The sequence below is a fragment of the Siphateles boraxobius genome, unplaced genomic scaffold (genome assembly GCF_051911475.1).
Source record: "Siphateles boraxobius isolate OS27281-9 unplaced genomic scaffold, OSU_SipBor_1 7, whole genome shotgun sequence".
Lineage (NCBI taxonomy): Eukaryota > Metazoa > Chordata > Actinopteri > Cypriniformes > Leuciscidae > Siphateles > Siphateles boraxobius.
In genome coordinates, this window is record NW_027509197.1 from 8,011,446 (window position 1) to 8,027,618 (window position 16,173).

General features: G+C 39.6%; 1 protein-coding gene across 1 annotated transcript in view; it reads left to right on the forward strand.

Annotated features, from left to right (window-relative positions):
• Nucleotides 1-15,605, forward strand: part of fstl1b (follistatin-like 1b) — a 50,257-nt gene extending 34,652 nt beyond the window's left edge. The window contains exons 6-11 of the mRNA XM_077216758.1: nucleotides 3,672-3,802; nucleotides 8,972-9,090; nucleotides 9,643-9,755; nucleotides 11,042-11,152; nucleotides 11,490-11,578; nucleotides 13,922-15,605. Coding sequence (XP_077072873.1) covers nucleotides 3,672-3,802; nucleotides 8,972-9,090; nucleotides 9,643-9,755; nucleotides 11,042-11,152; nucleotides 11,490-11,578; nucleotides 13,922-13,963 — 605 coding nt within the window. The 3' untranslated portion in view covers nucleotides 13,964-15,605. The remainder of the gene's footprint in view (nucleotides 1-3,671; nucleotides 3,803-8,971; nucleotides 9,091-9,642; nucleotides 9,756-11,041; nucleotides 11,153-11,489; nucleotides 11,579-13,921) is intronic.
• Nucleotides 15,606-16,173: the final 568 nt, after the last annotated feature.

Below are 16,173 nucleotides of genomic sequence, written 5' to 3' on the forward strand. Positions count from 1 at the left end.
CTGTGCAACACTTACCTGTCTCCACAAGCGGCAGGGGGCGCGTGAGAAGGCGGATGACCGGGTCCTCGAACGCACCAAGCTGCCTGCTGGCGACCAAGGGGGAGCTGAGGGGTGTAAGGCTATACAGGGTCACACCCGCCAGACTGGCCCTCTTGGGACCCAGGAACAGATGAAATTGCTCTCTCTTTGAAGTGTGGGTACCGCTAGCTCCGCTTTTTTTTTTTTTTTTTAGGGAGCCAGCGGCGGAACAGACACACACACAAACAAAGGCTCCACCCGGCCCTCACCCGGGGGGAGGGAGTGATCATGCCACTCCAAGAGCATCTCATCCATCCCTGGGCGTCCCGCTCCGGAATGCTTTCGCTGTCGCTTGCCACCTGGCTTGGCAGTGCCTGGAGCGGGCTGGGCGTCTCTACTGCAGCCGGCTCCATGCTGAGGCCTGGGTGGAGGCTGCTGCGGAGGGCCAGCAGGAGCGGCGGCCGGAGAACGCCCACGGCGACGAGCAGGCGGAGGAGCTGCCACCGGCGGCGGGTGGAGGCAGCAGCTGGCCACCGGGGCAGGATGTGCCGGATGACCTCCGTCTGCGCTTGAGCGGCAGAGAACTGTTTGATGCAGTTCTCCACCGCGTCGCCGACCAGCCCAACCTGGGAAATTGGGGAGACCAGGAACCGAACCTTGTCCGCATCCGCCATACCAACCAGGCACGCACGCTACGACACCCGTACCCCGGAGGGTGAGGTCGGATGCAGTGCGGTGCTCACCTATGAGCGCACGGTCTGGATTACCCTCGTGCATGCCATGGGTGCCCTAGCCTGCAGCAACGCCATGGCACGCAAGAGGAAGGGGCTTGCCCACAGGCTTTGTAAGCTCTGCCCGTCGGAACAGACGAAACTCACAGGCCTTAGGGGGGAACCTAAGGCACCTGTGTCGACAGACCGCTCCAATGGAGGGACACCTCGCAACCCTTCACCGTTCCTCCATCAAGGGTAATGAGGGGGAAAAGCTAGTCAGGCAGTTTCTGGCAGAGAAAGATGCTGTTCACCACCTGATAAGCTCTCCATGCATTTCGGGAAAGAAAGGCACTGGGGCGGCGAGCTGAGAACCAGCGCGGCCCGCCCCAAGATACCAAACTCCAGATTCCAACCGAGACTGAACGGGACACGGTGGAGGTTCCACTCGAGCCCGGCAGCCTCGGCGGCCCGTTTCAGCATAGCTGATAATTCTGGATCCGGCTCGGGCAACATTGAACTCCCGGAGGGAGACAATGCAGCCGAGTCATCATCTCTAGAAGTCAGCTCACCCTCCGATGCTGCAATCGGCGTCCTGTCCTCCAGGGGAGCCCCGAGTGAAACCGCTGGCCCACCCATTACAGATGGACCAGCAGACAACACAGGAGGCTCCAGTGGTTGCAATGGAAGGGAGGAGTGAGGAGCCCACAGGGAATGGTTACCGGGCGGGACATCCAACACTATCCTCCGGTCACCCATCCCACACAGCACCCGAGGGTGGGGCATGGTAATGGGGACTCGCTCTCCGCGAACGAAGGCGAGTCTCGCCCTCAACACTGCGACAGTCATGTTCCCACAGTGAAAACATGAGCTGTCCACAAAAGCTGTCTCAGCGTGCTGTAAGCCAAACACGTGACACAACAGTTGTGACCATCAGAGAGAGACAGGGAACGACCGCACCCAGAAACGCACGGGCGGAATGACATCTTGAAAAAGACGCAAACGCACCCGTGTTGCTCTTTCAGAAAATAGGACCGTCACCAGTGCCGGAGCACACAGGGGAATGACCGCGGCAACACTGAACAGAGAACTGAAACAGTGAAGCACTTACTTTTCCGCCCTCTAACCAGCCATCAACACACACAAACATTTAGAAATTTGTTGCTGTTAAAACAGCAGTTGAGAGCTCAAAGCTCGCGATCACCGCTGCACTCGCGCTGTAGAACACCAGCACTGGGAGAGTCTTCCTGAAGAACACCGACACACTCGCTCGTTGTAGACAACAGCACTCTCAGAGACATCAAACGATCGGCTCCGAAGCGAAAGGCAACTAGTGCGTGCATCCACTTCCGTATTTATACCCGCGCCGCGGGGGCGGAGTGTGTGATGCGAATCACGCACGCCAATTACATTGGCTCGTTCAATAGTACTCGAAGAAGACAGGCTCTCTAGCGAGATCCCATTTCAGTCGGCGTCGACTACGTCCGACGTTATCGACTGAAAGGGAACATGCGTTACATAATCAGATTACTTTTTTGATGTAACGAGTAAAGTGACACTTTAAAAGTAACATGCATTACGTAGTCAGATTACTTTTGATGTAGCGAGTAAAGCATTACAAGTAACATGCATTACATAATCAGATTACTTTTCTGATGTAACGAGTAAAGCATTACAAGTAACATGCATTACATAATCAGATTACTTTTCTGATGTAATGAGTAAAGCATTACAACTAACATGCATTACATAATCAGATTACTTTTCTGATGTAACGAGTAAAGCATTACAACTAACATGCATTACATAATCAGATTACTTTTCTGATGTAGCGAGTAAACCATTACAAGTAACATGCATTACGCAATCAGATTACTTTTCTGATGTAACGCGTAAATCATTACAAGTAACTTGCATTACGCAATCAGATTACTTTTCTGATGTAACGAGTAAAGCATTACAAGTAACTGGCATTACGCAATCAGATTACTTTTCTGATGTAACGAGTAAAGCATTACAAGTAACATGCATTACATAATCAGATTACTGATCTAGCGAGTAAACCATTACAAGTAACTTGCAATACATAATCAGATTACTTTTCTGATGTAACGAGTAAAGCATTACTAGTAACATACATTACGCAATCAGATTACTTTTCTAATGTAACAAGTAAAGCATTACAAGTAACTTGCATTACGCAATCAGATTACTTGTCTGATGTAGCGAGTAAAGCATTACAACTAACATGCATTACATAATCAGATTACTTTTCGGATGTAACAAGTAAAGCATTACAACTAACATGCATTACATAATCAGATTACTTTTCTGATGTAATGAGTAAAGCATTACAACTAACATGCATTACATAATCAGATTACTTTTCTGATGTAGCGAGTAAAGCATTACAAGTAATATGCATTACATAATCAGATTACTTTTCTGATGTAATGAGTAAAGCATTACAATTAACATGCATTAAGTTTTACGCTTTTAGTTGAAAACGGTGTAGTGTAAACGGCCCTTTAGTGTCCGTTAACTTAGCAGATATAATTCTTGCAGAAAATTACTAGTACTTTTTCGGGTTTTTTTATACAGATTTTTTTCTTACAGAATACTGTTTCTCATTCCTTAAAATCGGTTTATTTCAAATATCAGACATTTATCAAATGGACATGATAATCACACATTTTTAAAATCCAAGAAGAGAACTCCCTAACATTTCTAAGAAGCCCACGATGTCATCTTTATGATGCACCAGTGGGTCTCATCAGTAAAATGTTCTCTGTCAAGAACAAAACTGACTTGCTGGATCCCTGGAGGATAAAGCTGAATTCACTAAACCTGAAACACCAGTTAGCATATGATATATGTGTTCAGCATTTCTCTGTTCTTCTGTTTAACTTTTTGTCTGTCTGCCTGTGTGTGTAATCTCTGAAGTTGTGTGTTACGTTGCGGATCGTAACGAGCTGCGCAGACGTGTGATCGACTGGCTGCAGACAGAGGTTGTTCCAGACGGCTGGTTCACTAAGGGCTCCAACTTCACTGATATCCTCCTCAAGTACTTCAAGGTGTGTGCAGTCATTTCAAATATTAAACCAGCAAGAATTTGTTTAATTTCATACTTTATGACAAGACAATACCAACAAAAAGTTTATAGATTTTGCGTTACGTTTCAAAGAAAACATCCAAAATATACTGAAGTATTTATTTTATTTCACTCAGAAAGCTGGCAGAAATCTCCACTTCAGTAGCACTTACATCAAATTTTACAGTTTTAATCCATCCATAGGTTTTTACAGTGAGGTTTGTTCATTTATTATCTACCTGATTTTATAAAACATTTTAATCCAAAAAAACATCGTGAAAATATTTTTTTTCTTCTGGATTTTGAAAATATTTTCTGATTTATGCAGTGAAAAAAAGAGATTAAAAAAATACTTATGTATATCTGTAAATTAAAATGTTACTATGTCAACAAAATGAAACGAGAATGTTTAACCTGGCTTCATCCAATGTTCCGATTTATGTTCTTAAAATTCAAATCCAACAAGAACACGCAGGAGATTTCTGGAGTAATAGTATAACAACCACATAAATACATAAATGAGACCAAACCAAAAACTGAATGAACTGATTCATATCAGAAAACAGAACAGGTGTGTAAATTAGGAACTAAGGAAATTGTTTAAGTCCCTCTGTGGTTAAAATCAAGCATTTAATGTTGTTTATACGTCAATGTGGTGTTTTTAATATGCTTTTAGACAAACTATGTGCAAATTCATAAGTCAACAAAATTGCTGAGTATTTTCTCTTTAAAACTGCAGTGAACCAAAGACAATCTCAAAAACACAGTTTGAAATCGCTGGTGTTTCTGACGTCACAAACTACCTTGTAACCAATCATGTCAACGTGTGATCGTCAATGAGTGGATTTCTGAGCTGGTGTGAGGGAGTGGAGGCGGGGCTAAATTGCATATTCATAGAACTGCGAATACTAAATGAGGGAAGGGTGTAGAGTTACATTCAAGCTATTTTAAGGCATGACAAATCTTTTTCAAGGAAAAAACGTTTAAATCTGTCATTTTGGTGATCAAAAATGAGTTTAAAGGGATACATTTATTGACTACAGATGGGACTTTAAATACTGAGTAATCAACAGGAAACAGAACAGGTGCGTAAATTACAATAGGGGCTGGCTGCAGACTACGGGGCGAGTGGAGCTCCACTCGAAAGCGGAAATACGTCACCTCCACTGCGTCGGAGCGCAAATATACGTCACCTCCACTGCACCAGAGCGCATATGACATTCTCTGATATATATACGTTACCTGACCAGAGACCTGACCTAATCTTCACGCAAAATATCGAAGCGGTCTAAGCGTCAACATTTTATTACTTTTTTAATAAAATATTATAGTAAAAGTAATTTCCGAATTTTGCATTTAAAGCAAAATAACATGTACAAATCAACCACAGTAAAATAATGAAGAATGATTTCTACAATTTAACAGTTTTAATTATTTTTAGGTAAAACATAATGATCTTAAACTATTTGACAACACACATTAACTGCAAGTAACCATAATGTAACAAATCTGACAGCCAGTCAGTCAATGACCTGAGTTATAATTCGAAGAGCTCACAGCGACGCCATCTTGGCCCTCCTTTATTAATTCAAGTGGAGGTGACGTAGTTCCTGTTCGAGAGTGGAGCTCCACTAACCCACGGTCTGCAGCCAGACCCTTCTCGTAAATTAGGACACACAGGGACAGGGAAACTGAGGCAAACCAGGTTAGGGAAATCAGAACCTAAACACAACAAAACAAAACAGGGTAACACTTTATTTTACAGCGTCCTTGTTACATATTGTTACAACTTACATGTATTTATCATAGTAATAACAGTAAATTACATATAAGTATTTGCAACTAACCCTCGACCAAATCCTAATACTTCCCTAACCCATATAGTAAGTACATGTAGTTGCTTAATATTACTCAGTACTTAAATATATAATTACACTGACAATGACACCTTAAAATAAAGTGTAACCCAAAACAGACATAGAACTACATGTTACACTTGCTTATTTATTTTTTTACCCTATTTTTTGTATCCTTTATTCACATGGGGTGTCTTGTCTTGCCATTTCTAATTGTATAGGCCCAACAATCAGTGAGGGGGCCAGAGGGGTGTCCAGGGGGGCACTGAACACCCCATATATCTGATATCTGCCGTGCCACAGAGCGCCACTCACATAGTTTTCTATTAAATAACATAATTTTGTCTTAAATCGTTGTTTATGTATCTACATAATGACTTCAACATTTAATGGAAGAGTGTGTATTTCTGTGTATAAGTCCATAAGTCTTTGCTTATGGACAATATAGATTGTCCTTTCTGTTACCGTTTTACAGCAAAACACATCCACGGCACTTTTGAAAACTTGAACTTGAGAGCGCGATGTATCTGGTGTGAAGCAAATGACGCTTCAGGCATGGCTCCGCCACTGCCAACAACATGCAGAATTATTAACATCATAACATAAGCAGAATAGGTTAAGTGACAGTTTTGGTTTCCAAATGCCTGCAAAGTTACAAACACAGATGTTTGACATCTCTTTTGCATTGATATCAGCTTGAAGTGTAGTCATGGAAGGAACGAGATTTATTCTGGTCTAGTTCCTTCAGCATCAGGGCTTTTTGTATATTAGCCTCCACTAGGGAATGTCTGCGCCCTCCTGCCGCTCTTCAAATTCCCTTCAGGACACGCCACATCATTTTTCTGACAGCCTCCTAAGGCGTGTAAAATACACCTAAAACGACTTCTGTTTGCATAGCAACAGTTTGTTGGATCTTTTCATGGATCAGTCTGTTTCAGTATTAGTTCACCTTTGCACTGGCAGAGATGTGACGCACAGATGGCTGATGAACAAGTCTCTACAGCTGTCAGCACAATCCATAAATCTGACTGACTGCTATCACCTGACCAATAATCCATATGCTGCTCAGATCAGCAAAACATCCTTCTCTAAAGTATTTAAAAGGATAGTCCACCCAAAAATGAATTCCTGTCAATATCTGCATTCCAATCCTATATGAATTTTCTTCTTCTGTGGAACTCAAAAGAAAATTGTTTTTTCTCCAAACAATTGAAGTCAATGGGGTCAAATGTCGGTTTGATCCCTATTGACTTTCACTGAAACATTCTACAAAATATATTCTGTTGTGTTCCACAGAAGAAACAGTGTCATTTTCAACGTTAGGGGAATAAATGATGGAATAATTTTAATTTTCAGGTCAATTTTCCCTTCAAATGTTTGAGAACAAAGCCAGGAAGTTTGACTCAATCATGAACATGTCCTTTTACTCTTGTTTATTGGTCAGCATGACAAAATCACTTGTACCAGGCAGAATACAGTCTTCTGACAAACTGTTGAGATAAGATTAAACCAAAAGAAAGATGTGCAAAAGTTTCAAAGTAGCTTATGTTGATCACTGATGCATGTGTCTGTATAAACGGAAGAATTTCCTATGGCTTTTTTTACTGCGATGATGTCTTTCCACAGTTATTACTGTAACATTGCAAATCTAGCAGAGTATTTTGTATTTTTACAAAGTTTAATGTACATTTATAACAATATACTTTGTGAACATTAACTTGTCTTCAATTTCAGATACCTAGAGTTTCTAAAACAACAGCTGAGGGAGTGACACTAAATTTACATCTTTCTCTCTTCTGACCACCTAAATCAATATCTTTAATTTTTTTTTACTTATTTTGTAACGCTATGAAAAACACCATTGTGTTTTTTTTTTCCTGTTGCTACTGGAGAAAAATGTGCAAACACAAAAATTATATTATATATAATTTTGGTTCACTACCAAACTATGATAACTTCTGCTTCGGAGAAGCCCGGAAATGTGAAAAGGGTTCATATATTGTAGCGCACGCACAGTCTCATCTACCTACTGTCCTACACACATTTGCAGACGACCGAGTAGATATCAGACATCAGACTATCTGCTCAGAGCAAACAATGCAGTACTTGCACAGAGACCAGATAACCTCAGAGTCTGGCCTGCTGCGTCTCCCATTTCAGGAAGAGTTCATTCTTTAGATTCTTGGGAGCATTTCATTGGACAGAATATCTGATGAGAAGCTGAAGTGTATGTAGATTGATGTCATCAAAATCATTGATCCATATTGACAGAAGTGAAAGACTGTACGTTTTGAACACTTATATCTTCTAAATGCAAATTTTGTTATTGTTTTGGAACACAATAGCTCACAGATAACAGTAAGGCTAACATATTCATACGAAAAGCCAAAAAAAAATCCATTTTGATTTCATGGGAACTTTAAGGATATTAGATAACTTAGCATGAAAAGTAGCAAGGTGTAAATACATAAAATATCTGTTTCCTCGACTTCAAATGGCCTGTCTATTTCTAGTAGTCATGACCTTCTCGACTCTATCCAACAATAAAAACAGTGTCAAGCAGTTTCATAATTTTAACATAACTCATTTAATCAACATTCAATTAATTGTAGTAAAAAATATTGTAAGTATTTGTTTAATTGTTAATCAAAATGTAAAAGCATACTTTTTTTGTCTGATTTCAACACTAGGCCTTTTCACACGTAAGTTTTAAAGCCGGGTAAATGAATGAAACATTGCTCTGAAACAGGTTTCGCACTTGTTTTACACCCAAACCAAACCGCATTGTGGTGCAAAACGTGTGCAGTGTGAAACGATGCGGTGTTAGAATGTTAAGACTTCACCCATCGTGCGTTATGTTAATGTGCTTTGGACAGAAACAGTGTGTCTTATAAACTATTGTTTCAGCGTTTGAGACAACAAATGTCAAACTGTGACAGCAAATGTGACAATTGGAGTGCCACTTCATTCTTACCTTTAGTCCAAAAAGTCCATTTAGTACAAAACTTGATAGTTTAGTCCGCAATACCAGGATGCGCAACGCTAGAGCCTTTAAATGACACTGACACCGCAAACATGTTAATAGGATTGTTAATTGTAATGTGAAACCATGTGTCAGTTTATGAAACCCAAGATTAATTAAAACCACGGGTAAATTATAAGCAGTGTGAATCTTGAAGCAGGTTAAGCCAGGATTCCTTTTACTTGCGGTTTAGAATGATAGAGGGTTAACTTAAAGTGTGAAAATACTGAGTTCATTACATTTATTTTCAGTATGCTCTTATGCTTCTTGGTAGAATTATGATAACGGAGACACTCAGCTGGATTCTTCAGAGCTGCTCAAGTTCATTCAGCACAATGGGACCGCCGTTCAGATGAACTCTTACGTTGAAGAGGAGAACAACCGTCTACTCAGGTAAAAACACACAGTCACACAAGGATTCAAGGATATAAAAAAATAATTTGCAAGATTGGGGGTAAAAGTTCTCCTGATCTTTAACTTTCTTCTGTGTAAGCTGGTCGAAAAACTAAATTTAGACAACTGTTCAGTGGAATCCAAAAGATAAGTCATTGTATCCTTTTGTCTAAATGAGGACGGACTTTACATTTTTGCGTGAACAACCCTTATCCACTAGCCACTAACAATCTCTATCCACTAGCCTACACTACAGTTATAATCATCATAATAATCTCTTTCACACTGGACTCCTTCCTGTTTCTCTGACAGTAAAGGTCATGGGAGTTTATTGTGTCCATCTGGCGGTCAGGATGACCTAGAGTGGAAAAACTCTACAAACACTGATAATAACGGGCAAACATTTCACTGTCCTACTGGTTAGCTGGATAGTGCATTGAAAACACAAATAGGAGTTGTATTTTTAACTCCAAAAATGCCCTCTTGATCACATCTGAATAAAATGTGTTGTCCTAAAAGGAATTTACAAATGATCCCACATGTATCTCGCAGGAGCCTTTGTGTGGACGCTCTTATTGAGCTCTCAGATGAGAATGCCGACTGGAAACTGAGCTTTGATGAGTTCCTCAACTGCCTGAAACCAGGCTTCAACCCTCCTGAGAAGAGTAAGTCTCTTTCTGTCTTTCCTTTTCCTGCACCAGCATGTGGATTATAAAGACTTTTTTCAATCAATATGCAAAAGTCAGAAATGTTGGTGTATCCAGAAAATCTGAGCAGCTGCAATTTAAACCACATATGTGAACAAAAAATGCATCACTTGGATAATGACAATGTGGGCAGTCAAGATTGTGTACAAATCCGTGGTGCTTTTTCACTCTGAAGGTGTAGTTTTAATTCCTTCACATTAAAGGTTTTGCTTCCATATTAAAGAACCTTCATAAAAACAAAGTTCAGTTCCACAGTCCCAGAATTGTAGTTGTGTGAGGCAGAAAGGGGTTTTCCACTCTTCCACAGAATGTTCCTCAGGCTTATCGGCTCCGTATGCAGAACTAGGTGAAAGTTCAGTGGGAGGAACTGCTTTCTCTAGCATCATATGAAGCAGAGTTTACACATTCAAACTTATTGTTAACTAAAACTAAAGCTATGAAAAATGTTTTGTTAATTGAAATAAAGATGAAAAAATATAAATGCTAGATGGAAAAATTAAATGAAATTAAGATATGTTGTCTTTGCAGACATAAGTAATTGAAGTACTACTAAAATTACTACAACTAAAACTTTATAAATTATTACAAAATTAATAAAAGTTAATAGAAATATAAAATTAACAAAAACTAATAAAAAGGACAAAAACGCATAACAAAATGACTAAAACTCAAACTAAAATGATTATATAAAAATACAAGTTTTTTGACATGAAAAAATGAAAAAGCATGAAAAAGCACATACTATAGAACAATACAAATATCATGGAGAAGGGTTTATAAATTTATCACATTTATAAATTATGTTGACATTGAACTTACAACAGAACAGCATTCATAGTAGCACTTTTATATAATTCCGAATCAAAAGCAAATGTCCTGGCTTAAGCTTGACATGTTTGTTCAGAACTGCACACCCCATATTCATATTCATTTACCCTAGTTTCCCCTGAATGGTTGTAGCAACATAGTCATCCCACTGTAATTTCCTGTTTTGAATTTGGGAATCTGGGACAAAGGTTGGAGGCACATTCATGTAATTCATGCCTTTCACACAAAATGGCTATGTTCTGAGAGATGTCACTGATTTCAAGCTAGTAAATAAAGAATAAAGTGTTGGTAGTCAATGTCAAAGCCTTCTTTTGCTTTTTGAAAGCTTATTTTGAAATGTTTTGCATGTTTTTGGAGCACATATTTTGTTTCCCCATGCATGTGGTAACATGGGTATGGTGTATGTATTATTACAGAATGTGCTCTGGAGGATGAGACCTATGAGGACGGTGCCGAGACACAGGTGGAGTGCAACCGCTGCGTCTGTGCGTGTGGAAACTGGGTCTGCACCGCCATGACTTGTGATGGTGAGTTTAAATCACCAAATACATTTTATAATCATATTTTGATAGATAAGCAGAGAGTGGGGTAAATTGTGCCACTTTGCACTGCGTAGTCTTGGCAAAAGGACACCAGATACAAAAAAGAATACACCCAAATATTACAATATTACATAATACAATGCTATCTGAGAAGATAGCAATAAAGTGACAAGAAGTACTGAAAAATGTATTTGGTCACATTATAAGGTTTCTTACGTTAAGGAACTGACACAACTTACCCCACTCTTCTCCAAAAGTACTGATTTTATAATAAACGCACATTTTTATAATGAAATGATAATGAGACTGACTGGCTCCATAGAAAAAAGCCCAGTTATTGACACTAATGGGGATGAGGAGATGACTGAAGAGGAGTGGACCCGCCGTGTGGCTGAACTCAACAAGCATCAGGTCAGCTGACTTCATTCATAGCAAATTAATTTTGAACTGCTTCATATATCCTTGACTGTCCCATCTAATAAAAAAAGGCCATAAATATATTTAGATTTCATTCAATACCAAAATATATTGATAAAAAAACTTTCAAAAGTTTGGGGTCAGTAAGATATTTTTTTTAAAGAAATTAAAACTTTTATTCAGTTTAAAATGTCTGACCACCAGGCATATATAATGTTACAGAAGATTTCCATTTCAAATAATAGCTCAAATAATATTATTTTACTTTCTATTTATCAAAGAATTCTGGTTTTCTGGTATCTTGGTTTTCACAAAAATATTAAGCAGCACATCTGTTTTCAACAATCAGCATATTGGAATAATTTCTGAAGGATCATTTGACACTGAAGGCTTTGCCATCATATGAATAAATGACATTTTAAATATAATCAAATAGATAACAGTTGTTTTAAATTGTATTAATATTTCACAATTTTACTGTTTTTACTTTATTTTGAGCCAAATAAATGCAGCCTTGGTGTGCATAAGAGACTTCTTTCAAAATATAAAGAATTGTCTCAGGTTATGGGAAAGTGTGTATGGGAAAATGGTGAAACGCCCCCGTGAACCGGTGCCTGAAGCATGTGTGGTACACGCCAATCTTGCTTGGCTTCTGCAGTCGGTATGATGTCACAGGTGCGACGGCAGAAACTTCAACTTCAATTGTCTGAAGGAAGACGTACAGGCATGCCTGGAAGAATAGCAAGGCGATGCAGTGTCTCGTTCCCTTTCTCAGGGAACCATGGTGACAGTTCTTACAATTTACATTTACATTTATTCATTTAGCTGACACTTTTATCCAAAGCGACTTACAATTGCTATATATGTCAGAGGTCGCACGCCTCTGGAGCAACTAGGGGTTAAGATAGTGTCTTGCTTAGGGACACATTGGTGTCTCACTCGAACCCGGGTCTCTCACAACAAAGGCATGTGTCTTATCCATTGCGCCATCACCACCCCTTACCTACCCCGAGAAATTCCCTTTCTAAGTGGAACTGTGTTAAGAAAGATGACACTATGGGGAACGAAATACTCGCTACGCATTACTCAAAACAGTTTTGCTACACAAAACTGTGCAACTCACCGAGTAGTTAGTGGTGTTCGTTGATGATTAAAAACAAATATTTCGGCGCAATGTATGATTTCAATCTGTGTTATTTGCTATATTGGAACTATTTTTTTCAGATACCTCAAAACCACGTATAAACTTCCGCTCGATATTTGGATATTTGAGTCTTAAGCGTTAGCACACTCCCGACCACTTGATGGCGACAACCACTTTGCCGTACAAGGACGCTGTACGGAGCACGGTGTCTAGCGCAAAGACAGTAAAAAAAGGTCTCGCGGGACAGTCACAGTCGAGTTCAACTTCAACTTTCATAATCCATTTTAGATGTAAGGATTTTTTGTTTGTTTATTTCGCTACTCTAGGAGCACAGTTGCTCTGCTCAAGTTAGCCTTCTGAGAGATGGAGAACCGAGCGAAAAGACTACAACCAAATGTAAACAGCCCCCTTTTCCGTTTCCGGTAGCGCAGTAATATCAACGAGCAATAAGTCCTCCAACAGAAATCAATGCGATTTTACAAAATGGAAAATAAAACACAATAGAAACTGTATTTCGCTACACTACTTGTTGTGGAACATCAACGAACACCACTAAAACGAACGTTAAGGGTTGTTTTAAGGACATGTTTGTGCATGCCCGTAGACAGCCACTCTGAAGCGGTCAAAGGCGATTCTAAAATAGTCAAAAAGTCGAGACAGGACCCATCGTCAAAATGTATGTGTCCACCACTCTAGTTAATCCAAAACAAACTAGAAAACAGTCTCAAAGTGTTAAATACCGGAATTATCCTTTAATAACGAGTGTGATTTCAAGGGAATCTAATCTAAACTAATCTGCCGAAGCGATAATAGGAAGCACACAGCAAATGTGTTTTTACGTAGGGTTTATCACATACTGCAGGCACACAGAAACTGAATCCCTCAGTAGAAGCAGGAGCTTGATGATATAAGGAGTATTTTATAGTCTCATTCCACTTCACGCACTAATCTCTTAAAACAAGTGAAGCCAAATGTGACAAACAATAGTAAGTGGTTTTGTTGTGTGGACATAATTGACATAAGAATCTAAGAACTAGCTTCTTCAAGTCAAGGCAGGTTTAGCTAAGCTTGAGGGAGGAGTTAGTTAGTCATCTGACTAATACAGTTCTTAAAGGGCTGTAAACTGCAGGTGGTTTGTTAGCCTGAGGCTGAACCTACGAATGGACTGACGTATAACTTTTTCCCTCCATAAGGAGACTGTGGAGAAGATGAAGACCAGCACAAAGGAGGTCTAAAGCAGGACAGAGAGAGACAAGAGGAGGGAGAAGATGTGGACAAATTCCTCTCCTACTGATCACAATCAGGATTCCTGAGATTACGTACTGTTATAGGAAGAATCACAGTATTTTCAATAAATAGGTTATTACTTTTATTGCTATTTGTACTGCATCTACTCTCTGGTTAGTGTGTTTTACATTACGTCTGTATTTTTCTACATATTTCATTAGCTTTTTATTCTTTTGTATGTTCATATGTCTTTGAGTGCTGTAAATTGTTTGATTGTGTCACTCCAAACGATGCCGAAGAGGCCCAGCACTTTGTTATGGGGGCCCTGGTTTTATTCACTATTGTTTGATTTTATGTATTATTCTTTATACCATTTATTTGTTTATCTGTCTACAGTTATATGTGGAAATGTTTTAATTTTATTTTATTGAGACAATGGCAATAGAAGAAGAAAGAAGAATAAGAAAGGGTTCGAGAGTGATGTTGAGAGAGCAAAACAACACGGGTTCATCCATCAAACTGTGACCTCAGAGCTTCAAAACTAGAGATATCCCTCAGTCAGGTGGTAGATAGTCATGCTAAAACAACTACACACTAGTAAGAGCTCGCTTGAGAGATAAAAACGTGACTTGAATGAAGCTCGCTCTCTCTTTCACTCTCATCACGAAGGCAGTCATAGTCTTGAGACCTTTCGTAAAGGTGCTAATGTTAGAATTCCTCTGTTTGCTGCTTTGCTCTTATGCTTTAGATGGTAGATACGCTCATTACACACTAGAAACAGAGTGTGGCTCAGTAAAGTAGAAAGGCAATATCTTTGAATTTTAATATCATTATGGGACGAATAACCCACCATGTTATTACTTGACATACATGCCTTTTCTGCCATGAGGGATGCATTGAAAGTCCTTCGGTCAGAGTAGATCAGCTCCATAGATTAGAAGAATACTGCTGCACAAATGCATTGAGCTTGTATTTATGTTAGTTGCTAGAGGCAATTCATGCTGAAACTCTCTCATTGTGTTCAGTCCCACTCTGATGCTCAGTTTGAATCGATAAAAATGATCTAACAAGCCAGGTTTATAAGAAATAAAGGAGTTTAAGCAGTTGAGGTCGGACTGAGTACAGGAGGAGTGATCTGAAACCAAAGCCTGATGTTTAGGATGTTTTAAACTGTTGTACGAAAACCTCCAGGTATACCACTACTCTGGACCCAGCAACTACTTTATACCTGTTACGTAAAATAACTGTCAGAATAAGGATTAGAGTCGCTATTGCCTCCGTAGTGTAGTTGCATTCCCACCAAATTGGGAGAATTTGTGTGTGTGTGTGTGTGTGTGTGTGTGTGTGTGTGTGTGTGTGTGTGTGTTTGTGTTTGTGTGTGTGTGTGTGTGTGTGTGTGTGTGTGTGTGTGTGTGTTTAATTTCCACTAAATTCCACTAACAGTACCAATCCTTTGTGGTAATTAGTGCCTTATATACAAACAGTGCGCCATGGGTGAAGTGGCTTCTTCTGTAGGTATAAACCACCTAATATAGGACACAGTGCACAAGAATTTTCCAGTATTATGGTAGACACCTAGCAATTGCCTTTTATATGTCTGTATGATTGTTTTATTCAATGGGGCAGAATTAAAACATTTTACTGTACAAACTCTTGTTCTGTTTTATTCACATTTCTGTGATTATTATTTGATAAATACTGTGTGGATTTTTGATTTTATGTAACTTCAGGAGTTTGTGTAGCTTTTATTTTTTCTATATTCACAACAAGTGACTGTGAAAAATGGTTACGTAAGAGACATATGTTTGGATGTATTTTTTTACATTTTAACATCTTTATGTTTTATTCATCCATTTAACTTATTCCAATTAGTCATTCATCTACTCAGTTCTCTTACGAGAGGTTCTCTCGTATTGCGTAAGTTAGCTTACGCTACGGGAAAGATTCATCTTCTCGAGATATTGAAGCCAAAAAATGATCCTTAATTTTTGTATCCATTGTCAATGCAGTGCAGCAGCTGGCAGACCTAGAGCAGGCTGTCTAGCGTGCTCATAGGCTGCCCTGCGGGAACTGCAGCAGCCTACCACTGAGCCCGACGTGACGTCACGTCCAATGAAGGGCGCTCGCGCCTTCACAGTGTCAAAGCCCGCCAGAATGGGTGTGGCTTAGTCAAGTCAAGTCAAGTCATCCTCATTTATATAGCGCTTTTAACAATGTA